The sequence below is a fragment of the Euprymna scolopes genome, chromosome 5 (genome assembly GCF_053919585.1).
Source record: "Euprymna scolopes isolate OS-2025 chromosome 5, ASM5391958v1, whole genome shotgun sequence".
In the NCBI taxonomy this organism is placed as follows: domain Eukaryota; kingdom Metazoa; phylum Mollusca; class Cephalopoda; order Sepiida; family Sepiolidae; genus Euprymna; species Euprymna scolopes.
Genome location: NC_136486.1, coordinates 134,120,940 through 134,147,975, shown reverse-complemented (window position 1 = coordinate 134,147,975; position 27,036 = coordinate 134,120,940). Strand labels below are relative to the sequence as shown.

Sequence of the window (27,036 nt, the reverse complement as noted above, 5' to 3'; positions counted from 1 at the left end):
ATGCTTGCTACATGTCTGAATACCCATTATGTATGAATTTCAAATGCTTAGACCCAAAATTTGCTGAGTAGTTTGCTAGACAATGCAATGGTCTACTCTTTTAAATGGCAGCTCAAATTTTCGACCCAAACTGATTAAAAAGCTTGCCCTATCTCTGAATACCCTTTATGTAAAATATGTAAAATTTCAAATGTTTAAACCAGAAATTGGCTGAATATTTTGGTAAAGACTGCGGAGGTCAAATTTTTTAAAACTTTGACCCCAATTTTGACCCCTTAACATTTTTTTTTTTTTGAGCTCAAATCAAATTAAAAAGTTTGATCCATGTCCAAGTAATCTACATTTAAAATTTCAAGTGTTTAGACCCAAAATTTGCAGAGGAGTTTAGTAGAGTTTTCAAAGGTCAAATTGTTGAACTTTGACCCTTTGTCAGCCAAATTTCTGGCCGAAAACTGATTAAAAAGATTTTTCCAAAACTCAATACACCTTATGTCAAATCTCGAGTCTCTAGACTGAAAATTGACAGAATTATTTGGTAGGGAAATGTACACACACACACAAACAGATATTTTCACTTTTATAGATATATAGATATATATAAAGAGAAAATTTTTCCGAATCCATGTATCTAAAAGGCTGAAGAATACCCTGTTTGATTTATTACCAGTGACTACAGAGCAGAGAAACCATGATACATGAAATGGTCACATAAGTGTATATAATATATAAATGAAAATGCATATTCTGCCCTTGTATATTTTATGATCAAGTAGTATGTTTAATTGTGTTTTTCTGCTGACACACGATACACACCATGTCAGATATTTTATTTTTGTTTCCAAATATTTTAACAGAACTAAAAAGAAATACAAATATTATTTTTAAAACTTAGAAATTTGTACATTGTGTGCAATACATAAAGTTTTCACATTACTATTACTAGTCCCGTAATCGATCCAGGTTTTAGGAGTGTTCGTCAATATGGACGATCATCAGAAATGCGACAAGATTCTTTCTGGTTAACTCTGACTTTGTCGTTTCCTTTTTCGCATTTTCACTGTTGTCAGCAAATGTTTGTAGTGATTCAGGACATGTTTCAGTTCATCTTGAAATTATGAACCAATGTTACTGAGTTGTTGCCCTGCTGTTATTTTTGGTACTTGTACCGTATAATGGGATTTCAAAAAATGCATATTCATGTTAAAATTCATACAATTTAAAAAAAAATATATGAAAAATGATTGAGTGAAAGATCTGATAAAATTAATTAACAAAAAAAAAAAAAAAAAAAAAACAGATATTAGCGGTCTCCATTTTTCTATTTTGAAATAGCAAATTACAATTATTTTATCAAAATCATAGACTGCAGTTATCTCCCCTCCGTGGGGAGGCATAGTAAATAGGTACATAATTGTAATGTCACAAATAGTAACAGATCCAAAAATTAAAGAAAACGATGAGGTAGAAAAATAATTATTAATGAAAAACAGTTTTCGATAAAGTTTAGATGAGAAATAAAATTTGTCTGACATTTTGAATTACGTTCATTACGTGACGTAAGCAACAGAACTTATTTATCTCCCCTGTCAACTTATCTTATTCTTTTAGTAAGCATAACATAGTGATTTCACAAATTTTACAAATTTCTTTTTTCATTAATTATTTTTCTACCATATCGTTTTTCATAATTTTTGGATATGTTACTATTTGAGACCTGATAATTCCGTAGGTATCATTATACTGCACAAGCACCTTATTTCTCATACTCGTTTTCAGATATGAGCCAAATGCAGCTATACATCCTGATACAGATACACAACAAGATCGCATTCTCTTCATTCGATCAGTTACAGAATTTATGGTAGGTGTTTCATTTTTATTGTTTTATTTTTTGTTTTGTGAGAACTGATTGAAACTATAAATTTTTCGGGGATTTTTATTACTAGGATGTAAATCCTCCATTTTTTTTAGTGGAATTTCACTTTTTATTAATCCAGCAAAATCGGATTTCCATTTAAATCACTATTGCCTCTCTACTTTTTAGTCAAAATTTGCTTTCTTTTAAAAGCACTCGTTATTCTACAACCACTATTAACAATTTTCCTTACTCTCTATCTGTGCCTAAATCTAAATGCAAATTCTAACTGTCCGCCTCTGGAACTCTGTTCTACTGGCCTGCTTTTCTGTTGACTACAACATCGTCATCTTCAAGTCCAGTTTAAATAAGTTCTTGTTGAGCTGTCCACTTAAATAATTAAATTCTACTCAATTTCCACCACTAATTATCACTAAGCTGTTATCTCGGTAACCACCATGCTCTCATTAATCCTTATCCTCAAGTGGCATTCGGACCTTTATAAGTCATGATTTCCTTGTAAAAAAAAAAAAAGGCTGATTTCTGCGAAAATGCTAGATCCTTATTTGGTTGGATTTTATTTCTCTTTTTTTCCTCTCTCTCTTCTTCCTCCCTCTGTTTTGCCTTGCCCTCCATTTCACTTTAATAACCGTCCTCTATGAAAACTGAAGATGTTAATTTTCATGTGAAGACTAAAACTTCAAATGATTATAGATGACTTCTATTTCCTCAAAAAATGACTTGCTCTTTCCTGCCCCCTACAAGTGCACTGGTCCAAGTAGATCAGGCTGTCTGAAGATATCGGCTTCTCAATCTAAATTGCACCAATCATTTGTAGAGAAAATTGTAACTTACTTGGCTAGCATGTGTGTCCTTCAAAGGGTTGGTCGTGTAACAAAAAAAAAAAAAAAAGAAAAAAAGTCTAAAATGGCAACATCCAGTTAGTTTTACAGTTGACGGTCGTATGAATGATGCAGACTGTCGCCGTTTCTATGCAAATGAGATGGATGAATAAAAACGAATGTGAAGTGAACAGAGAAACAAGTCGGAAGAAGGCGTGTGCTACGTACATAATCATGTGCAAGAAAACTTGAAAGAGTGTCAAGTTTTGGAGTTGTAAATTTTGACAACAGTGTGTCAAATTTACCGAGAAATTGTTAGTTTAACCAAAAGCTATTTCGGCAGTCTTTCTGTTCTCCAAGCAGCAAATTGTTTTGCTCCAAATGACCATACATACTTTCAGACAATATGCTAATGAAAAGTTTCTGCATAACTGAGAGGCAAATGATTGCTCTAAAGTTTGTCACTCATCCCCTTTTGTCTTATCTTTCATGATCAGTACAGTTGCGCCCTTTGTCGGCCACTCAGGAAAGCTACTTCAGCTTCCATTGATGACATTTACATCAATGAGGACATAATATCTGCAGATGTAGTTCGAATGAAACTGGAATCTTTCAGTTTGATAAACAAGGATCCTAAGCGCTTAAAGGATGAGGTGCCCGTGTTAGGCCTTGAGGTCTGGGAAGAGTGTAATACTTTACGATGGAAATGAGGGAGCCCAATTCCAGAGTTACCTAGTGTGTTGACGAGACAATGTCTGTAGATGGCTCCGATCAGAAACAGGAGTACTAAAAAAATAAATAACTGTGGTAACAAAAGGATGGGACGACATAGTGGATGACGATTCTCTACAGCAAATGATGGCCAAAATGTTGACTAGAGTATGTAGGAATGACACTGCCCAGGGCAAGTGGCATGTATCCGGACACAAACTAAATGAAGAGTTGACGTATGTTCATTGGCTACACGTGTAGTGTTGGAACGATTGAATGCTGCTGTGGAAGATGTGTGCTGGCTTCATTTGAAAAATGATGCCCAACATACAAATTTGGCGGAACTTGCTGCGACGCTAAAAGGCCTTAATCTTGCACTGCAATGGCAGGTCAAGATTGTACAACTCCACATTGACTCATAATTGTGTTTACCACTGGTTGACCGACACTTTAACTGGAAAGGCACGAGTTAGGACTAAAGCCGCACATGAAATGTTGGTATGAAGGAAACTGGTATGAAGGAGACTGGTGAGAATACGGTATCTAGTTGGCAAATACAATATGCAGGTTGATATTAGCCTAGTTCCATCGATGCAGAATTTGGCTGATAAGTTGACTCGAGTGCCAAAGAAGTGGATTAATATAATGAGGTAGGGATCCTCCGCAGACTTTGTTGGTTGATGGTGTTCCACATCATGTGAAAGACGATGAAGAAGATCACATACATTGAGGATGATCCTAATCCCCTACTGTTCCTTTGGATGAGCGTAGAAACTGCCTACAGAACAAAAAGAGGAGATAATGGAACATACTGGTGGCGATGATGGTAGTGATGACGAAAATGGAAATGAGGAAGTGACACCTGATTCTTCGAAGAAGTACCGACACTGCTTCCCTTCCCTGTTTGTGATCATGAGATCATAGGGGACTGTAGAGAAAATCATAACTTACTTGCCTAGCATGCGTGCATGCTTCAAAGGATCAGTCATGTAACAAAGAAGAAAAAGAAAGAAAGACTAAAATAGCAACACCCAGTTGGTTTTTGGGTTGATGGTCATGTGAGTGACACACACTGCTGCTGTTTCTATGCTAATGAGACAGGTGAATAAAAACGGACAAAAAGCAAACAGGCAAATGAGTTGGAAGAAGGCGTGTGCTATGGACGTAGTCATGTACAAGTCAACTTGAAACAGTGTCAAGTTTTGGAGTTGGAAGTTTCGACAACGGTGTATCAAATTTATCCAAAATATTATTAGTTTAACCATAGATGGTAGTTTTTTTCCTTTCTATTTGCAAAACTCAACCATATACTGCTAAAACAAAAAAAATTTCCTCTACAAAACAACCAAACACCATGAATAAATATTTGAAGATATAAAGAACTTGAAGCATAAATCTTTTTTACCAAAATGATCGGATTTGGCAATTTGAACAATTTGATTTGGCAGCTTGAAAAGGATTGATATGCCATAACCCACAATGCAATAAAACTAAACTAAACCAAACCAAGCTTTACAAGCGCATTTGATGTCTTTCTCTTAAATTGTTTTTTTATACTGCTTTTTTCTTTACACATCCACACACAGGGTTGTGGCTTCTCAGGTTGGGAAAATCATCTTGATTTTAGCTCTTTTTTTTTTAACATTGTTTGACTCGCATCATCGTATAGTAATCCTTGTTTGCCCAGCAGGTGGCGTTCTCTCTTTCCTGTTCTATTTCTCTCTCTCTCTCTCACTCGCTTGCCTTCGACCTGTCAACATGTTTCTTATTGTCCATGTAAGGGACACACCTTTAAACATGCCTCGACAGAATCGTTTTCCTTCTCCAAAGTAGAATCAAATACTTGTGTATAACTTAACAAACTCTTACACACGCAATGGACTTCCAACATATACTTCGGCAAACTCTTGTATACAATTCACGCACACATACATGCAACAAACTCTCGTATACATTCACGCAACGAACATTTATCTACATGCATGCTAGTTCATGTACATACAAACTCTCTGTAATGTTTGTAACCTTTCTGTGTAAATAAATTCTCCTGTACATATGTAAATATATGATCCTGTTTCAGCATGCTTCATTCCGTTCTCCTTAGATGTGCTCTTGACATGTTTATTTGTTGTTTTTATTACGTTGTCCTAGCAACAAATGATGACCTCCAACCGTTCTAGTAATTGAACATGCTACCTTCTCAATAACCAGTTCCTCAACGCAGCCTACACTATAACTGGGTAACTAATCAGTTTCGCAGTCCCCCACAGTATTATCAATACAAAATGTTTTTCTTGCGGATGACTTATCTATGTATTTTGTTATATACTAGTGTATACTATCCATCAAAAATGACTGAAATAAATTATGCTTCACCAGTCTTCACACTCATACTAAAATATTTATATAAAAGCATAGAATTACTTTAATTTAATTTTTCATATGTAAATTATCATTTCTGTTGAGATAACAAAAACAAAAAACACCAAGAACTGACTTTTTATTATAACGTGAAAGATTTCTTTCAAAATTCATTTCAGGCAGCAAAGTGGTTGTTTGACTTATTATTTGCTCTCTCTCCCTCTTACCACTTAAGATATATTTGGGGAGGGGTCTAGAAAAAAGCATTTGTGAGGAACAGGCATACATTTATTTATGTACAAATATACGTTGGTGAATGATAATTTTTATACATGTAAAAGATTCTATATATTCTTTTTTTTGTATGAAAATTACATCCCTTGAACAGAGTTACCTACCTTGGTCAAATCTTTTTATCGCCAAATGTTCCTCATTAGTGATCTTTTTATTTGACATTGGAGGATAATTAAATTGCATAAATCAATGACAGAATAATTTTAGTTTATTTCTAACTCAAAGAACTTTTTTGTTTTCAATTTTATTTCATTCTAGCTGAGAATGGAATATCCTACCGGATGCCAAGCATTCACCTGTTATGTCATATATTTCCAACTAAGAGATCTCTAAGATTCTAACCATCTCTTTAAGTGCAATTGTTTGAATCTCTCTTTCACTTGGTTCACCAGGTATATTTTCCAGGTGTTTTTTTTAAGTTCTTTTTCATGAAACTGGTTGCTCTTATAATTATTGGAATGATGGCAATCTTCCTAAGATTCCAGTTTCTTTTCATGTCATACATAAGACCATGGTATTTTGTTATCTTTTCCCTCTCAGCTTTTTAACCCACTAACTTCTACTAAAGTTACTTCTTTATCCTTGTCCTATTTGACTATCAGGTTTAATAGTTTTGTTTTCTAGATACATAGCTGTAGGAATTGCATGATCATAGTGGATGGTGTATGACTTATTGCCAACTGTTTTCTTCTGGTAAACATGTTCCCAGGATTTGCTGCTGCATTCGATACAGATGGTTCAATGGAGATATTTGCGCACTTCATTATATCGCAATGTATCGTAGTTTGCGTCCCCCAGCAGAAATTTACAACTGGATGTCAAGTAACTCCCGCTCTATTTTTTGTGGCAGAACTTATCATTGCTGAGACCACTCATCTTCTTAAAAAGGAAGCATTAAAAGTATTGTTTATCAAACCTTGATCTTGAGCAGCGATTATAATCCTTTCCTGATTACAGTGGAGCGATCCTACTTTTAGCCAGTCTATGAAGCCTTCCTGATTTATATATTCTTGGGTCGATTCATCCAGAAAATGCTTGGTATGGTTAACCCATTCTTCCTGCATTTTTGCAGTGGAAAGTCTGTTCGTTTTGTTTTGTGTTTCTGTTGTCCAAAATGTTTAACCAGTTTTGTGATGAAGGTTATTCTGCTGGCGCTTGTTTCTTGATGTTGATGTACCATCATGAGGTGTGGTTTCTGGGACCTCATCAGATATTGTTTGATGCTCACAATAGTGGCACGATGTTGATGATCAATTTCTGCCAAAAGAAATTGATTTCATTCATTTCTTTTGATGTTTCATAATTATAAATCCAGGTAACTGTTCAATTTCTTTCAGTTAACACATCTAAGGATTGTCTGTAAGATGTATATTAAAACGTTATTTCAGTTAACACATCTAAGGATTGTCTGTAAGATGTATATTAAAACGTTAATTATTTCAGTTAACACATCTAAGGATTGTCTGTAAGATGTATATTAAAACATTAATTATTTCAGTTAACACATCTAAGGATTGTCTGTAAGATGTATATTAAAACGTTAATTATTGTCTGTTATTACATTAATTTAAAAGAAAAAAGAAACAACAAAAATAATGCCAATTATTTTGTTTTTTTTTAAATTTCCAATTCTCTTGAACAATTTTTAGGCCACTAAAGCTCATATCCGACTGAACAGCAAAAAGCTGTACCAAGCTGACGGTTATGCTGTGAAAGAACTTCTCAAAGTGCTTACTGTTTTATACAATGTGACGAAAACTAGCAACATTGGATTGTTGGATGAAATGATGGATTCTGATCAGTCAAGCTCTCTAACTTTTGATATTTCTTCCAAGGTAAGAAAAAAAAAGTTTATTTGTACATTGAATGGGTTAGATAATGGGAGGAAGGATGAATGAAATGAGAAGTGGTGAAGGAAGAGACATAGAAGGAATAGTAGTAGTAGCAGCATCAGAGAAAGATAGCAAGAGGATGATGTAAATGAAGAACAGGAAAAGCAAAGTAACAATAACATGTTTGGTAGTGAAAGTAATTATCCACTTATAATGTAAACGACACTTTCTTTGTATGTCAGTCCATATTTTGAATTTTTTCAAGAGAGATAATTAATTACATGAAAACTTCAAGCGTCAATTAGTGCTGATGTTGTGGAGAACAAATACTACACATAAGCAAAAGGTCAAGGAGTGATAAAAAATGTTTTCTGTGACTAGACATTATATATTTATTCATACCAATAATATTGTGGGGTCTGCGTTCACATATGACAATACTTTTAATTATAAAAAAGAAATACTTTTAAAATACTTTTAATTTATTCATACCAATAATATCTGTATGATAATAAACTGCTGAGGCCCAGAGGGTCTAGTCTATTATATAAAAGGTAGTTGTCTGTGTGTATGTTCAACAAAATGTAAGAAACTATGCAAGACACACCCACAAAGCTGATGTGTTCTTTTTAGCATTGTCTTGGACAGAATCTAAACATTTTTTTTCTGTAATATTCTTTTATTTAAGGGTTCCCAAGAACTAAATTGGAAATGAGGAGACAATATTTAGAGTAATTTGTTTTTCCATCAATTTTTGGTTTGAAGCTCAAATAAAGTTGGTACTTTTAAATCAGTGTAACCCCCAAAAAATGATATCTGAAATTTAGAAAAAAAAAAAACATTCATTTTTTAGAAGTCAAGTGGTCATGTATATCATTTTTTTTTTTTTTTTTTTTTTACATGGAGGTCACCACTTATCAAGGCCCGGAAGCCACTTGAGGATAAGGCTTATTGCGTGTACAGTAATCAATGGGATAGTATCGTAGTAATCGTTAGTATTGGAGATTTGATAAAGTATCTTACTTAAGGCGGCGATTCATCAGGAATTTGTTGGAAGATGGGGTTCTAAGTTTGTGTTTTTTTGGTTTTTTTTTTTAGATATTCCCTCCAAATATATCCTATTTTTTAGCAATTTCCACCATATATATAAAGTTTTCTGGAGAAGACAATGGAAATGGTTCTGAACCTCTAAATGTAAGGGAACTCCAAACCATAATATCCTATTCTGATGAAATTTTCTCTGAGGAAAATGTTACCCTCTAAGTGCCTACTATCTACGTGCTCCATAAGTGACTGATGCAAACAGAATCTTCTTAAAACTTTGAATACATGTTTCCGATTTTAATAAAATTTTAACTGTGTGTATAAGATTTTAATAAAATTTTAACTGTGTGTATAAGATTTTAATAAAATTTTAACTGTGTGTATAAGATTTTAATAAAATTTTAACTGTGTGTATAAGATTTTAATAAAATTTTAACTGTGTGTATAAGATTTTAATAAAATTTTAACTGTGTGTATAAGATTTTAATAAAATTTTAACTGTGTGTATAAGATTTTAATAAAATTTTAACTGTGTGTATAAGATTTTAATAAAATTTTAACTGTGTGTATAAGATTTTAATAAAATTTTAACTGTGTGTATAAGATTTTAATAAAATTTTAACTGTGTGTATAAGATTTTAATAAAATTTTAACTGTGTGTATAAGATTTTAATAAAATTTTAACTGTGTGTATAAGATTTTAATAAAATTTTAACTGTGTGTATAAGATTTTAATAAAATTTTAACTGTGTGTATAAGATTTTAATAAAATTTTAACTGTGTGTATAAGATTTTAATAAAATTTTAACTGTGTGTATAAGATTTTAATAAAATTTTAACTGTGTGTATAAGATTTTAATAAAATTTTAACTGTGTGTATAAGATTTTAATAAAATTTTAACTGTGTGTATAAGACACCAATTTAAATAGTTTTCTAACATTCCAGCTTATTCCAACTATATTATGAGACTAGAGATGGAACGGGATGAGAAGGGCAATAAAAAAAAAATGTCTAGTGCTATGAGCATGGTTTAAAAGTGCATGGTGCTTATCTCATTCAATCCTGAGCAATATCGGGCATTCCTGCTTGTCTTTTGATAAATTCAATAACTAGCTTGAATAATTTAATTTAATGTTATTATGTAAAGGGAAATAACTTGATTTTTTTTCTGAGTTGTTTCCATAATGCCAACTTGAGTTGTGTGTATATGTCTGTCTTCAGAGAGATCAATGGGCTGGACGAAAAAGAAAAAGAAGGTAGGAAGGAAGGTGGATAAAAAATGGATAAAGTAAAAAAACATTGCCCTCTCCTAAGTAATAAAAAAAAAAATGCACAAATTGTTTATAAAAAAAAATTTTGTTTGTCAAGCGTAACAACTTCAAAATCTCCTTAAATAACACGCCAGACCAGCGTTTTTTACTTTATCGAACTTTACAATTCACCAACAACATCCAAGTGAAGCATACCAGGCATAACCTCCACCATAGTATGTAAAAAAAAAAGAAAAAAAACTATATTTTCTGAAGAAGATTCTATTATGAATCGAAATATCGAATTTAATTTTAATAAATAAACGTGTTTATTTATTAAAAAAAAATTTTGTACTTGTTTGGTCTTCAAACCATTAAATTTTGAACTAAAATTCTTTAGATATCTATTCTGCATGAGGATCTTCAGCTTCCGATTATTTCATTGTAATAGAAATGTATGCATGCTTCCATAAGATTGCTTCTAATATTTCAATGTGTGTGTGTTTTTTCTTTTTTCAGATAGTTGATATGAAAGAAGCTCGGAAGTTAGCCTCTGAAATTACAACAAAAGGTGCCACACTTTATGACCTTTTATCAAAGGAGGCCGATTTAAGAGTAAGACATTTTTTTTTCTCAGAGAAGATTTTTAGAAAAAAATAAATTCATTTTAGTTTAATGTATTTCTTTATAAGTTTTACAAACAAAAACTTGCGTGCAATATTTGGATGAATCGGACATTTGTTCTCATCTTGAGTGTTACGTGCACAATATTTCGGTCGATATAATCCCCTGACCCCACCTTCTTCTGGTGTAAAAGTTGTTTGGCATAGGAGAAACTCTTTCTCTTTTTATCTCATATCAGTTAGTAGATAATAATATATTAAAAAATAAAAAAAAGTTACATCTTGTTAAAATTTAAAAAATGGACATTAGACACACATGATTTAACATTATCTCACGAGCAACTCTTTTGTTTTTATCAATTTAGGTTGATAAGAACGTACAATTAGTTAACGGGCTTATTTAAAATTTTAGTCATAAATTATTTAGAAACAGCATTTCGCTTGATAATTTTATTGACTTTATATTTTTTGGGGGGAAATTCATTTTCAACTAGATCCAAAAATACGAAACCACGGAATGTAGAGCTAACCTCCCTTTTCTCCTTTACCAAACATGGCAACTTTTCCATTTGAAGAAGGTCGGAGGTAACATTGACCGAAACGTTGTGCAGATAACACTCAAGATGAGAACAATTTTCCGATTAATCCAATTCATAAAATTATGAAAACTCAATTGTTTCTCACATATTTTTCATTTCTGTGTTTTCTTTTATATTAATTCTGGTGTAATTTTGTGAAAACGTTGTTTCTTCAAGATTAATAGCATTTCTAATCGTCAATCAACTGTCACCTTTAAAAAAAAAAAATGGGCAGAAATATAATTTACGATTCTTTCTTTGTTTTTTGCTTTTAAAGGAAAGTCGATCAATGGTCATTGGCCATCCGTTAGAGATTGTGGAAGTTGAGAAAGGAATCGAGTCATCTGTGAAAATTGTAAAGGTAAAGTTTTTATAAATACGAACCAAAAACAGCATCGAAATGGCATGTTTTGCTACTAGTTCCTTCTGAAGATTGTTGTGGTTTTATTTAATCAACTTAATTTTATCACATCCAACATCTAAAGGACTCTTTATGTAAAATTTAGTGCAATTCTAACCAATCGTTTTGGAGCTTATAAGTGTCGATAAATAATAATACTAATTAATTAATTAATTAACATTTACAGGCTCCAAAAAATACTAATTCAAATTCCACTAAATAAAGAACTATTTGATTTAGATATTGGATATCAAATTTATTAGCAGAAAGATAGCAAAGTGCAACAATCCATGTAAAACAAAAACCAGATGTGTACATCTATATATTGTCTGAATGTTTATTGGAGTTGAATTTAAACCTGAATATGTTAAACATCATCATTACTTCTGATAGGTTGTTCAATATAGCAGAAAAACAGAATGTTGCCTTTCTTCTAATGAGAGGGAAGTGCTTATAGTCATCTTTTGCTGGGTCCTTTGGAAACCACGATTTGGTGCTTGAGTCAAAAACTCCTCGAAAAGTACATTTAAATTCTGGTTGATAATGTTTTATGCGAGAATTGTATCCCCTCGCATCCTTTACTGCTCATGGATGTAATCTATTACTAATAGAGATTTGGAAGATGTATGTCTTAAACCAAACTATACTATTAGTATTTTCTAATGCTAAATTCAGTTTATTATACTATTTTAGACTACTGTACTATCGTTCAATGTTCAATTCATGGTGTGTGGTGGTAGTGTAGTGACTGAGATCCTCCTCCTTAGCATTACCTTCTGATTTGTGGGGATTAGTATAATATCTGGATGCAAGTGCATAACTCTACCCCACCCCACCCCACCCCCCCTTATGAAAAAGCAAAAATACCAAAAATAAAGAAATATCTTTATAGCATACGTACCCGTGATGGAAGGAAAATATCATACACCAAAAATCACATAAATTGATCAAGTAGTTTTATTTTAAAACAAAAGAAAATCAAATTTTCTGCTTAAATGACTATCGACGATATCTGAACACTATTTTTGCAGGACAAGGGAGATAATTTCAAATAATTCAAGCTTTTATCAGAATTTAGAAAGCCATTCTTAACAAATGGAATGGGGGAGGTATTAGAAAAGCTTATTCACTTCAAAATGGTTTTCTTTATAAAAATAAAATTACTTGATCAAGTTATACGATTTTTAGTGTACAATATTGTTCTTTTCATCAGAAATTTGTACATCATAAAGATTTATATTTTTTCATGAGGTGGGTGTATGGATAAGCGCAAATATCTGTTTTGTGGCCATAATACCATACTTCCAGGGATTACCTTTTGGTCCCCCAATTTATCGGAGAGGGATCTATGTTTTCAGTGGTGTCCATGTGTGCGTCCGTTATTCCGGATGATTGCCAGATAACCATCCATTAGTTTTTCCTGAAATTTTGCCACAAATTGTATTTCATTAAACAGATGTGCACAGTAAAAAAAAAATTTTTTATTTATTTTTTTTTTTTTTTGCAAAAATTCTCGTTGCATCCCCAGGGGCTAAAAAAATGACACATTTTGCCCCATAACTTTTGATCCATTCATTAAATTTTTCTGAAACTTAGCCAAAATGTGGAGCCCATTGTTCTTAATATAAACCCAGTATGGGTGACTCTGACAAAATTCTAGTTTGTGTCCCCGGGAACTTTTAGTACTAAAAACACCCCTTTTTGTGGCTCTTTTATCCATTTACACTGGGATTCGGCATCCCCAAGACCTTAAAAGAGGTAAAAAAATGCTCCAAAATGGCTAAAAATGACACATTTTGCCCCATAGCGTTTAATCCATCGATTAGATTTTCCTGAAACTTGGCCAAAATGCGGAAGCTATTGTTCTTAATATAAATTCAGTGTGGGTGACCCTGGCAAAATTCTAGTTTGCATCCCTCTGGGACTTTTGGGACTAAAAAAACATGCCTTTTTGGAGCTCTTTTTTCATATTACTCAAAGACTTTATATGTATGTCTATATAGTGGTTTTTCATGGTGCTGAATTCAAATATACATGTATTAAGGTGTGAAACTGCACTGTTTGTCCATTTTCACTGGGATTCAGCATTCCCAGGAGCTCAAAAAGGGTTACAAATGCCCCAAAATTGCAAAAAAATTACACTTTTTATCCCATAACTTTAGCCCCATCCATTAGATTTTCCTAAAGCTTGGCAAAAATGTGAAGGCAACGTTGGCCCGTCACATTTCTCACATTCATAATTTTTTCGCTATTTTTTGTGGCATCATCTCACATGCAGCACCAGAGGGGAACCATGCACGCGCGACTTGTTTTTCTTTTTTTTTTTTGGGGGGGGGTAGTGTAGTATCTGTCCTGTTGACCATCCTCCCAAACATCACTCCTTCCTTATGGGGATGGTAGAGTAATATATATTCATTCATTATATATACCAACAAAACTATACAACTGGAGAGAACATCTTATTGCTAGTATAATATGAATTATGAGGCTTAAAAACTAAAAGTATTTTATAATTTATCCATTTGACACACTTTAATATTCCAAGGTTTTTTTCATGTACTGAATTTAATTCAGTTCTCTTCAATACGTTTTACAGGTTTTTTGTTTATTATTATTAGTATTAGTCATACATTTTTGACTCCTCTCTGTTACAACTGACATCTAAAGGACACTTCATGCCAAATTTGATGAAATTCTATCAAGTAGTTTTGGAACTTATAGGTGGGCAACAGTCATAACTGTTGTGCATAGATGAAATAGGGGGAGATCTTAATTACTCCCCTTTCTTTGAAATTTCTATTTAAACTAATATTATTCGTTTGGACTGAAAATTGCATTTTTGCATGATCTCCTTTTCATTGTCAATTAGTTACAGAATTATTATACAACTAACAAGGCTACCTGACATTGCCCAGGGCAAAAGTAACCCGTTTCTGTTAAAGCTTCCATCTCTATCTATCTGTCTCTCTATTTTTCCCCACACCTCTCTTTCTCTTTTGCCCAGCCCATTCCTGTCTAGCTGGACATACACACATACAACAAAAACTACCCGGCAAATATACCCAGTGAACCAAGTGCGAGAGAGATTCAAACAATTACTTTTAGAAGGACAGTCAGAATCTTAAAAAGATCTCTCGGTTGAAATATATGAGTTAGTGAGTAAATGCTTGGCATCCAGTAGGATGCTTCATTCCCAGTTTGAACCAACAAAAAACTCTCCTTTATATATATAGATTTCTCGAGTAATAAGTCTGTATTTTCTTTCCAAACTAGTACATAATAATACTGAAAAACTGACAAAACCTGACCTAATTGACCTCCAGAGAACGAATATTTTTTTTCCTAAATTTTAGGTATTATCCATCCGGGGCAACTCTAATCCAAAATGTACTCATCTTGTGGGTCTTGATTTTGTAGTTTTTTACTTTTAGCTGAACATACAGATACACATATACACAGACAACTGCCCTTTACATAATTGATAGAAGTACCAGCCTTCTTGTGGTCATTTTGTAAAATAGCTAAATGAAATGGTTTTCTGTTTATCATTTTCATCTTCTGTTCAATATTTTTGTGCAGCAAGAAATCCAAAAAACTCTCTCCATGTTGGAAAACATAAGTTCTGATGAAAGTACATTGGACAGCAAGATTGAAAAACGAAAAACGGAGTTAGAACGAAACCGGAAAAGACTTCAAACATTACAAAATGTCAGGTAAAAAGAAGTTTTTTTTAATATATTTAATGAAAATATTGATATTTTAAAATGTTCAGAATTCTCCCTAGATTAAAAAAAGCAAAAATAAAGAAAAATCTGTATAATATACATAAGCATGACAAAACAAAACTATCATATTCCAAAAATCACATAAACTGATCAAGTAATTTTATTTTTATAAAGAAAATCATTTTTAAGTGATTAATGGGAATTCATAGGCATTACAATATAAATCTCGTTTTGAGTTGAGTTGTCTTTTGTGACTTTTTTCAAAATGTTAAATGAGACAGTCACTCTTCTGATACTCAAAATTTTGTTTTCTCGTTTAAAAATAAAACTACTTTATCAATTTCTGTGATTTTTGGAATGTGACTTTTTTCGTTTTGTCACGGGTATATACATCATACAGATTTCGCCTTATTTTGATCCTTAATAGAGGGGGGATTCTTGACAAGAACCCCACATATATACACTTCTTTAATTCCTATTTATTTATTGTAATCATGTTCACATTGAATGATAAGTGTGAGATGTAAGTATATTTAATCGAAATATTAATATTGAAAATGATTGCTTCTTGTCCAGAATCATCCCTCATTTTAAAAAACAAAAATAAAGAAAAATCTGTATGAGGTACGTATCCATAACAGGATAAAAATATCATATTCCAAAAAATTATGTAAATTGATCAAGTAGTTTTATTTTTTAAATAAGAAAATCAAATTTTATGAGTATCCCAGAAGTGACTGTTTCAGTTGCCTTTTTTGAAAAAAAATATCTCAAGAAAAAAGGGAGATAACTCAACAATAATTAAAAACTTGCCAGATTTATGTTGTAGAGCCTATGAATCGCCATTAATTGCTTAAAAATGATTTTCTTTATAAAAATAAAACTACTCCATCAGTTTATGTGATTTTTGGAGTATGATATTTTCATTTCATTACAAAATTTTAAAAACATTTTGTTTTTTAATATAGGAAGAATTCTGGACAAGAACCAAAGGATCATGTTTTTATTTTATTAATAAAACAATGATTGCAATGCATAATACTTGTATTCATATTATAATATTTGGATCCTTTAATCTGTAAAAACAGGTTTACTTTTAGAAGTAGCAATATTTCTGGATCTAAGTCAGATTTTTGGAAAAATTGGCATTCATATTAAACTAAAAAAAAAAAAAAACTAGTCTTTACTTTGAAATTATTCCTTTTTGGAACGATTTTATTTTTTAATATGTTCTAATCAAAATATATTTTTAGGGTTTTCTTTAAAAAAAAACATTTTTTAATTTAAAATTTTTTAATATTTAAATATCTTTGTTGATTCCAGACTTTTTACATTAGCAAAAATGATCAGCCTTGACTGGCTGCTGTATGCATTATTAGGTGAAATAATTTCTCAAGTTCAATGATAGGAAAATAAATTGCATATACTAGAATATATATACAATATTGCAATCAAGTTTCTAAATTTTTGAGATGAGGATTGATAATTTGTATTACTTGGACTATTGTTCTCATCTTTAGTGTTATTCTCACAATGTAACCTCCAATCTTTTCTAGAAGTATATTGTCAAAATCTAGGATCTTTATGTCGAATTCAGGAATCTGCACAGAATATCAAGAACCTGTGGTGTAATGGATAAATAAGTAAAATTCAGTTCTGACATTCTTCTGGAGGTTGAAGGTTCAATTCTAAGCACAAGCATTACCAAGGCTGCTGCGAAGAAGGTAGGCTCTCTCTACCATGCTAGAAAGCTACTTATGACTGAAAGTATCCTGTACCTCTATCAGGCTACCATTCACTCATGTATGGAGTACTGTTGTCACATTTGGGCTGATGCATCTGCTACTTGTCTCTCACTCCTAGACAGGATTCAAAAGAGTCGCCAACCTGATAGGTCCTGAACTGTCATCTAAGCTTCAGCCTCTGCCCCATCAACAAAATGTTGCATCCCTCTGCTGTATTTTAATGGTAAATGCTCTGATGAACTACAAGCACTTGTACCCCCTCGATGTAAATACCCCCGACAAGCAGCTAAATCCTACCCCTACATAGTAGAGATCCCAAGGTGTAAGAAAATCTTCTACTCCAACAGTTTCTTCCCCAGAACTGCTAGACTTTGGGACTCCCTTTTGGGATTCTGCTTTCCCAACTGTACTGACCTACAGAAGTTCAAGTGTAATGTGAACAGACATCTTGCTGTTTATCTCCCTTACATAATATTCCTACAACTTATGTCCCCGATAGTAGCCCCCTACTTCAAAGTGGCACTGTGCCTTGTTTGGAGTGAAAAATAAAGAAAAAAGAAAAAAGGCGATACTAAGAATATAATTGTGAATTTTTCACGACTTCAACACAGTCATGGCTAATGGAACAAGAGCATGCTACTTTTGTGGATTAAATGAAGGGTTCAATTCAAAATTTCTTGAGATTCACTGAGTTTGACAAGGTACACCTAAAGAAGGTCGGCAGTTACATTGTTGTGAGAATAACTCAAGATGCGAAGACTAGTCTAAACAATACAAATTTTTCAATTGTTTATAATGTTTTTTTTTCTTTTATTCCTTTCGTTAATTACAAGTAGAACATTGCATGTTGGAATTATATTGTGATCCGCAAATCTAGAGACAGCTGACTTGGAAAATTATGGAAGAAATGCCAAGACAGTGGTTTGAAGAAATATCAAACAAGAATGAAGTATTGTTTTCTTTTATTAAAAAGAAAAAAATTCTTTGTACACACAAAACAAAAAAAACTGATGCTTAAGATAAGGCTGTGTTAGTCACAACTTATCTTTATAGACACATTTTTGTTTTTGGCAAAGTTTAATTAAAAAAAAAAAAATGATCAGCTTTAACTCGCTGCTCTATATATTTGATGAAATAATTCCTCAAATTCAATGTTAAGAAAATAAATTGTACATGTTTTTTTCTGTATAAATACTAGAATTATGGTTCCTATGTGGTCAAAGTCTTTAATATATTAAATATTAAATTGTTTTGAATGCCAATATGTAATTGAAGCAAAATGAACTGTTTAGGAAAAAAATATTAATTTTCAACACTGTTGAGAATTACTCATTAATTGTTTTAATTATTGCGCATGTTTGAATTATGTTTTGAAAAATAATATCATGCCAAAGCTATAATTATTTTGTTAAGATAATGTTTTAAGCTCTATTTATAAGAAAGTCCAAATAGATCAATTGGTACAACATCACATTGAAGACCTTAGGATTTCACTTTTGGTCATGCCATCTGCACTATTTTTTGGAAATTAATTACCTACCTATTAATGCAATATTTTCCATTTTTAAAAGTAGTTTAGATCGAAATGAAACACATTCTGTGATGTATTATGCTTAAAAAAAAATTCTGACTGACAGAAATATTATTTATGGAAAATGGACAAATTATATAAGATATTTTTGGTGCTTGTTGAAATAGGGGTCGATAGATCGATTTTTTAAAATGTATCGTTTTTTAGCAAAAACAATATTACATACTTGATTGTCATGTCAAAAATAGTAATGTATCCAAAAGTTATGAAAATTCATTAAGTAGAAAGTTATTTATAACTAAAAGTAATTTATACAGAAAATGGTAAAATTGCATTTTTTCTTAGATGTTATAAACTAGACAGATGAAGAGTTTACACACAGGTGACATAACGTGGAATGAATGTTTTAGATTACTTGTGTCATGGTGTGCAATATTTTTTTTTTTTTATTAAAAATAATGGTTGTTCTACTCGAGGAATTTTCATAATTTTTGTATATTTTACGTTTCTGAATTTCTTTTTTTAGATTGGGAGTGTATTATTTGGATTCATTGAACTACTGTTCTTATCTTGAGTGTCATTTTCACAATAGTTCGGTCAATGTAAACTCTGACCTTCTTCAGGTGTCTCTTGTCGAACTTGGGTATTTGGATGGAGTTTTGAATGAAACCCTTTATTCACTTCATGGGGGTAGCATGCTCTCGTTCCGTCATTAGCCATGACTGGATAGAGGACCTAAATAATTTGCAATTGTGTTCTTCAGTTTGACAGAATACATTTGAACAAGGTCGGAGATTACATCAACCGAAACGTGAAAATTATGTTCAAGATGAGAACAGTAGTCCGATGAATCCAAATAATATGCATATGACACGATAATTAAGTTTGTAATATTGCTTTTGTTTAAAACGACATATTTTTAAAAAAATCAATCTATCGACTCTATCTAAACAAGCACCATATTTTTTATTCAGTTCTCAAGTTTATCTTTGTTGCCTTCTTTCAAGCTTGGCAAAACTGGAGAGGGTTGGGTTTTATTTTTCAGTTTGTTCTTTTAGATATGAAATATGAAAAAGAGAGTTTTGCTGCTATCAGATCAATGGACGCATTATGAAACTTTAATTCATTTATTAAAACAATTTATAAGTTGGAAGATGGTTTAAAAGCTGCTGGATACGATAATTGTCTAGTAATCTCCCAAGCATGTTTGTTTACATCTAAACCACCATAGTCTACCTCATCATCTTGCAGTGTGTAATCTGCACTCAAGAGCAGATCACTCTACCTTTCATAAAGTGCAAGGGACATAACTCGACCTTGTATATTATTTTTCACTGAGAGTCTAATATCTTTCCTATTTTCTTTGTTAACCACCTTTTTTTGAATGACAATTGCATCTTGTTTAATTTTGACACCTGTGTCAATAATTCTGGCACAAGACTGCCTGCCTTAAGCTCCTCCTTTGCAATTTGTGAAAAAACAAACATGAACACCTTTGAAAACTGCATGAAAAGTGAAAATAATCATTTTTCTATTCTCTTACTCAGACCAGCTTTCATGGATGAGTATGAAAAACTGGAAGAAGAATTGAAGAAAATCTATGAGAATTACATCATTAAATTTCGTAACCTCACTTATTTAGAACAACAACTTGAAGAATACAACAAATTGGAAGAGGACAAATTTAAGGTAAATATTTTCTTTTTGTAACTTTAAATATAGATTTTGAAAGTTACCAATTATTAGGACAGATTTTAAAAATGTCACAAATTTTTGTTTATTGACAATAGAGGTTTATGTATTATTTGTTAAGTTCCTTCAGTGGTGTCTATTAGTTTTTATTGGTTCCTTGACAAAAGAAGGATTGGACCTAGTAATTCAATCCTGTTCGTCTGTTTGCACTTTCCTCACTAATCATGCATTGAATTTTTTTAAAAAATTACACAAAAATTCATTATGGTAAAAGTATATTTTTTTCCAGAATGAATTTTCTGGGATGATTCTGGTTTCCCCCAAATCATTCATCTGTTCATACTTTTCTCAAAATGCCTTGAAATTTTTGGAAATTTTACACAAACATTAGCCATGGTAAAAGTAAATTTTTCATTTGTGGAGAGGGACTCCATATACTTGGGTTGTTTAAAATATTTTCATTATCAAATTCAACCTGAAAATTGATTCCCCCCCCCCCCCCATCAAAATTTGTAACACTGTCCAAATAAAAACAAATTTCTTTTTGGTATTATAATACTTCCGATGCTTAAAAAATCAAGTTGAAAAGGGAGTTATTTTCATATAAGAAAGAAATACAAAAATTAAACAACTCTACTACTACTGGAGAGAGTTCAAATACTGGGTACTCTAATGATGCAGGGTCTATCAAATTTGCTCTATGATAGCTGACTCAAAAAGGTTTCATTTAATCTTTTCTCCTTTGAGCGCCAACAATTATGTGAGTTCCCCACATAATTGATTGATAATGCTTATCAATGAGCATTATGATATTTACCTCAGAATTTATTATTCACTCTTGCACGAGAAAGAGGTCTATGCAGACACTACAAGAAACTATTTCACCGTCAATTTCGATTGAACTGAAGAAAGGTCACTTTCTCAATCAGAATCCTTAGACCTTTGTACTAAATGCACCAATAACACAATTCAAAGTGAATTTGAACAAGTGCTGACCTACTACATCCTCTCCTGTGTAAATTTCTACCATTGTTTCCCTATATGGCAGTTGAAGTATGATTGTTTTATTTTTTACCAAATGAATTGAGCAAACTAAATAATTAAAATTTTTGTCTGAGAAATGTCTGTATCAAGTTGGGGGTAATCCCATTTAAAGATATTCAGATTTGTTTAATATTGGGAAAATCTATGTATTAGCTTAAAAATCAGAACTGAGCCAAATCAAGAATGAAACAGACTTTGTACAAAAAAGGGCTCAGAGTTTCATAGCAATAATTAGTACTTGATTACAGTTTCACGGTTCATCTAGTCCATGAAAGTGTCTTAATAAATTCCTGAAAGTTTTTATACATTTGGATACAAATTCCAATTGGCCAGGAAAATAAATTTCTGAAAAATGCAATATTTTGAAAAAGAAAAACTGTTTTAGCATCGTTAAGTGACACTCATTAATTTTAAACAGACGTTAAATCAAATCTGAGGATGATGATATTGGAATAGATTAAGGAAGGAAATATTAAAGTAGTTCTATTAATATTATTATATATATTTTGAATGATTCAACATTTTCATGAACTCTGCTTATGAATCAAGTTTTGCAAGGCCATTAATGTCTATCAAGAGAAATATTTGTATCAGATTGAAACCTCTTCCCTCTCCCCATTTAAAGGTATCTAGACTTGTTTGGAATATTATTCATAGTTTTGGAGAAAATTGATTGTAAGTTTGAGAATTTTCTGAACTGATTGTTTTGATTTAGTAAAACATTTAAAATGAAATGATATTAAACTTGGGAGATATTAGAAATTTTAGAAAGTCAAAAACGATATTTTCTTTTACTTTTCTTTCTTTAAAACAAAATAAATTATTTACCTTAAAGAAATTAATGTGCAACATTTCGACCATATAAGGTCCTTTTCAAGTGCTTACAAAAAACGCTTGAAAATGATCTTATATGGTTGAAAGCCGATATATTTATTTCTTTAAGGTAAATAATTTATTTTAGAGAAGAGAAACTATCATTTTTGGTATTCTTAAAGTTCTAATAATAAAACATTTAAAATTATCGTTTCTAAAACTTGACTGAAATGTATTGTAAATTCCAACTGAGCAGGAAACCCAGTTTGCAATGCAATCTTCAGTTGAAAAGATGCGGGAAGAAGAAAAAAGAAATTTACAATCAAGTCTAGAAGAAGATGAGGAATTCACTAATTCAGGTAATCAATGTTTCTGAGAAAATCTTTTTTTCTTTTCAGTTTTTTATTAAGATTCAGTAAAACAAAAAAAAAACAAAAATTGCAGTCAGCATCATATGAAGTTTAAAACAGCATCTCTTCTATAATATAAATCTCACCTGTCTGTTTGTGTGTCTGCCTTAAACTTCCGACAGAGGCGACAGATTTTCACAAAATTGGTATCGTTTTGAAGCTTGACCCTTTCAACAAATGTCGAAAAATTGACTAAAAGCATTAATTCTTACACCTTCAACTGGGCATTTTTCTACAAGAGAGGTCACTTTTTTCATCGATAATTTCAAAAGTCATCCCCTCTTATCGATTGACTAGCCTTAATTTAAACCTTCGCCACTTCCAGTTTGGCGATGGATGCAACGGCAAAGATGTCATGTTTTTTTCCTTCTTCACGGTACGGGTTCAAGCCTACCTGCCTACTAGGACTTTTTTTTTTTTTTTTGCTCAACATACCAAACACCCGGGCAATGCCGGGCACTCAGGCTAGTGTTTTAATAAGTTAAAGATATTAATTTTTCAATCTAAAATAAAGGTTTTGGTGCTAGTCCATAACTCTTTCCTCAAGAAAATACAAAATAAAAGAAAAATCTTTGATGTATATACCCGTGATAGAAAGGAAATATTGTACAGATTAAAATGTAAGAATATTACTATCCTCAAGGACAGAACTTCAATGAATTTGGTTTAATAATGTTCTAATGGTGCATTTTCAAACATTAAAAAAATAAATAATTGAGAAGAAACCATTGTTAACCTTTTGTTATAATTTTTTTTAATAAATGCACTGTAGCAATAAAATCTTAGGGAGACAATGCTAAGCCCATTATGTTAGCCCATGAGCAAGTTGATAGTATTATTCAAAATAAAATAAAATTATTTGACATTCTTTAAATTATTTCATCATGAGGGTGGTCTCCTCATTGCATGGATACTTGGGTAGAGATACCAGTTGAGGATCAGTTTTCAAAAGGCCCATTACCTGTCAGACTGGGTATACCATCTAGATATTACCTAGAAGTTTATTGCTTACTGCCTGAGGCGCCCTGACTAAAGAATGTTGATGGAATTGTTCATGCAATTTTGGCTAGGTCAGTGCTCCTCTTTTAGGAGCATGCTGACTTGATTCTCCCCGCCTTCTGACCTTGTGTCACATCTTCCTACAATAGGAAAGAAGTAAATAACTAGTTTAAATTAAATTAATGATAAAAAAATGTCAAAATTTTATTTCTGTTGATTTGCAATTAGATGCGTCAGACAGTGGATCAGAAATGAAAGACAAGACCCAATTGCGCCAACAACAGCGTCCGACCAACAACCGAATTCGACCTGAAGGTAAAAAGGAATTTATTTTTGTAACTTGAGTTTTTGTCAAAGGAAAAATTGATTTCCATTTTATCTACAAGATTGAAAGCAATTAGAAATGAAAAGATAAGGAAGAACTTTTCAGTTGAGAGATCGGTCGATCAACTTTCATTAAACAACTTTTTTTTTTTTTTTAATAAATGAAAGTATTTCCTGTTTTTCAGCTGCAAAATTAACAAACCACGAAAGAAAACTGCAAGTGCAGGGATCCATGTTTGGAGCCGAATCAGATGATGTAAGTACAAGAATCAAGGATTTAAACGTAAAATTCTAATAATATTCCTTTGTTGCATGCTTGGTAGATAGAAATGAGAAGTAGTAGGAGGAGGTATCAACTAAATACAAAAATCTCAATCTGAAGATCGAGTTCAATCCCTGTTCAGGCTGTACATTTTAAATATAACTTTGATCGCAACCAAAAATAAATTTTAGTATTATATAGGTTTTAATGGAGGGGCAAAAAATTGTTGTACCAAAAATATTTATTTACTTCACAATCAATTTAGAACATTAAATGTATACATTAATGCAAAATGGATCAACACCCTGTTGTAGAATATACAAACTAAATCTCCCCTCAGTGAGGGTTATCTCTTTACCATGATGTCCAAGTGTTTTTAAACAACATACCATTTTGGCCCATTACTTAGGCCAAATGGACAGATTCCACAAATCAACTGATCATGTCATGCCAACGATATATAATCCACACAAAACAAACTCCTAAACCCATTACTAATACATAACCTATCCTCAAATATATGATTGAAAACAAAAGTTAATTAATTTGAGAGAAATAAGAAATTGACTATTATTACATTTATCATCAGGCATTGTATGGTGAAAGCCCATAACGATATAATGTATTCAGGTCTCTGTCATATTAAATGAGTTTCCCACTGTGGCAATTTTTTTTATTATTGTTTCAACATATGTTAAAATGATCTTTATTTTTAGTTTTTTATATATGTACTGATTTCATAGCATTGTATCATTCTCATATAATTTTTCCATGCAACATATGTCCTCAACTCTTATTGGCCAGGTTTTACTGCCATCATTACACTTTATACACATGGTCAACAGTAAAACTATGCTGGTTAGTAATATCAGAAATTCACTGAACTTACTCCATTCACTCCGAATTCTTGCCATCACATTAGCACCTGCTCCAACTTATGACTAATAGTATCACCAAGGTAACAAAACTTCTGGATATTTAAATAAAAAAAAATAAAATGCCAGGACTGATGACACATTGGACACACTAAGGAGATCCATCAAAATGTAATCAATAGAAAGCAACTCACATAATAATCCAGTACATCATCCCAACTATAAGTGACTATTTTTTTATAAACAAATTTATCTATGAAAACACAAAATAAACATCCAAAAATGTAAATATGATTATTGTAGAAAAGGGCTCATTAGAGCTGGCATTGCTCGGTCATAAAATACACTTAAATATGATATTTTGATTAATGCAGATTTCATATTTATTATATTGGACCCAATATATCGTAATGATTTAAAAAAAAAAAAAAAAAGAAAAGAAAAGCGTGCCACCACCGAGAATTGAAACCAAAACGTTTAGCTTACGATTTACTTTTTCCTTTGACGTTAATGCGTGAGCTATGAAGACATGTTTGCTGCAAGGCTAAAAATTAAAACCTGAACCAACAGTTATTACGTTACGCATGCATATTTGCACACTTCTGCACCAAAAACCCAAATATAAAGTTGCCCGAGTGTTTGAAGGTGTGTGTGGTTGTTAATGAAAACCTAAGAATAAGCGAAGTAAAAACGAATGTTATGTGAAAAGTGGCTTAAATAACACATGGGGTAATCAAAACATTGGAAAAAAAACAAAAAAAAACTAACGTAAGGCAAACGAACGATGTTAAATGTGAAAATCGAAAAAAGAAAACAGAAAAACGAACGTTAAAACCAAAAATGAAAACGCGTGAAAAATGGTTTAAATAAGCCTGTTTCGATATTAAAATTTAAAAAAATCTGTGGGTACCCGGGTGTTTTTGGGGGTGTGCTGTCGGTCGGGGGTGTTAATGATAACCTAAGAATAAGCGAAGTAAAAAAAAAAAAAAAAACGAACGTTACGTGAAAAATGGTTTAAATAACACTGGTTCAATATTTAAATTTAAAAAAAAAAATCGGAAAAAAAAAAAAACCATCTCACACCACAGTTCGAACCCAAAACATTTAGATAATGAACCAACTGAGCTAACATGACGTACATGAAATTTAGTTTAAATAGTTGAAGAACTGACTAAGTCAGGTCATGACGTCATCTGACGCATGCGTAGAACCGATCTCGTCATGAGAGGACGGTTTTTGTTGTCAACAGAACCCAGAAGTAATTAAACTTCATATTAAATAACTTCTAGATAGAATTCTGGTCTGAAAAGGACAACATCTGAAGAGAGAATGTGGAAAATGTTTTTGTCATTGCTGTAAAAACATCAATAACATTTTATGACTTGTCTTTTGATTTAAAAAAATTTTTTAATTATTATTTTAATTTTAATTAATAGCTTATGAATATTTTTCAAGAATCTAATAGAACATCCTTTTTTCTTTTATAACCAGGAAAATGGTTTGGATTCCGACATAGCCCTTGACGACGACGATGATGATGACGACGACGACGAAATAGATGATGATGATTTCGATGACGATGATCTTAGAATACCAGCACGGCCGAACATGACACAACGGAAAACCAATGCAAGACATCAACAAGCAGAAATAGATGATGAAGATACTGATGATGCTTTTTGATTTGTTTACTAAATATTCTTTTTAATATGTTTGCCAATTCACCCACTGTGTATATATTTAGAAAGAGACTATCAAAATAAAATATTAAAAAAAAAGAAATCAATTCGATGCTTCCTGTTAGCTGAAAAAGAAAAAAAAAAAA

General features: G+C 31.9%; 1 protein-coding gene across 1 annotated transcript in view; it reads left to right on the top strand.

Annotated features, from left to right (window-relative positions):
• LOC145276985 (clusterin-associated protein 1-like) overlaps positions 1-26,993 on the top strand; it is a 41,112-nt gene extending 14,119 nt beyond the window's left edge. Inside the window, exons 3-12 of the mRNA XM_080128552.1 lie at positions 1,777-1,861; positions 7,713-7,898; positions 10,710-10,805; positions 11,669-11,752; positions 15,371-15,504; positions 20,340-20,481; positions 22,598-22,700; positions 23,979-24,065; positions 24,260-24,330; positions 26,703-26,993. Of these exons, the coding sequence (XP_079984678.1) occupies positions 1,777-1,861; positions 7,713-7,898; positions 10,710-10,805; positions 11,669-11,752; positions 15,371-15,504; positions 20,340-20,481; positions 22,598-22,700; positions 23,979-24,065; positions 24,260-24,330; positions 26,703-26,894 (1,180 nt within the window). The 3' untranslated portion in view covers positions 26,895-26,993. The remainder of the gene's footprint in view (positions 1-1,776; positions 1,862-7,712; positions 7,899-10,709; positions 10,806-11,668; positions 11,753-15,370; positions 15,505-20,339; positions 20,482-22,597; positions 22,701-23,978; positions 24,066-24,259; positions 24,331-26,702) is intronic.
• The last annotated feature ends 43 nt before the right edge of the window (positions 26,994-27,036 follow it).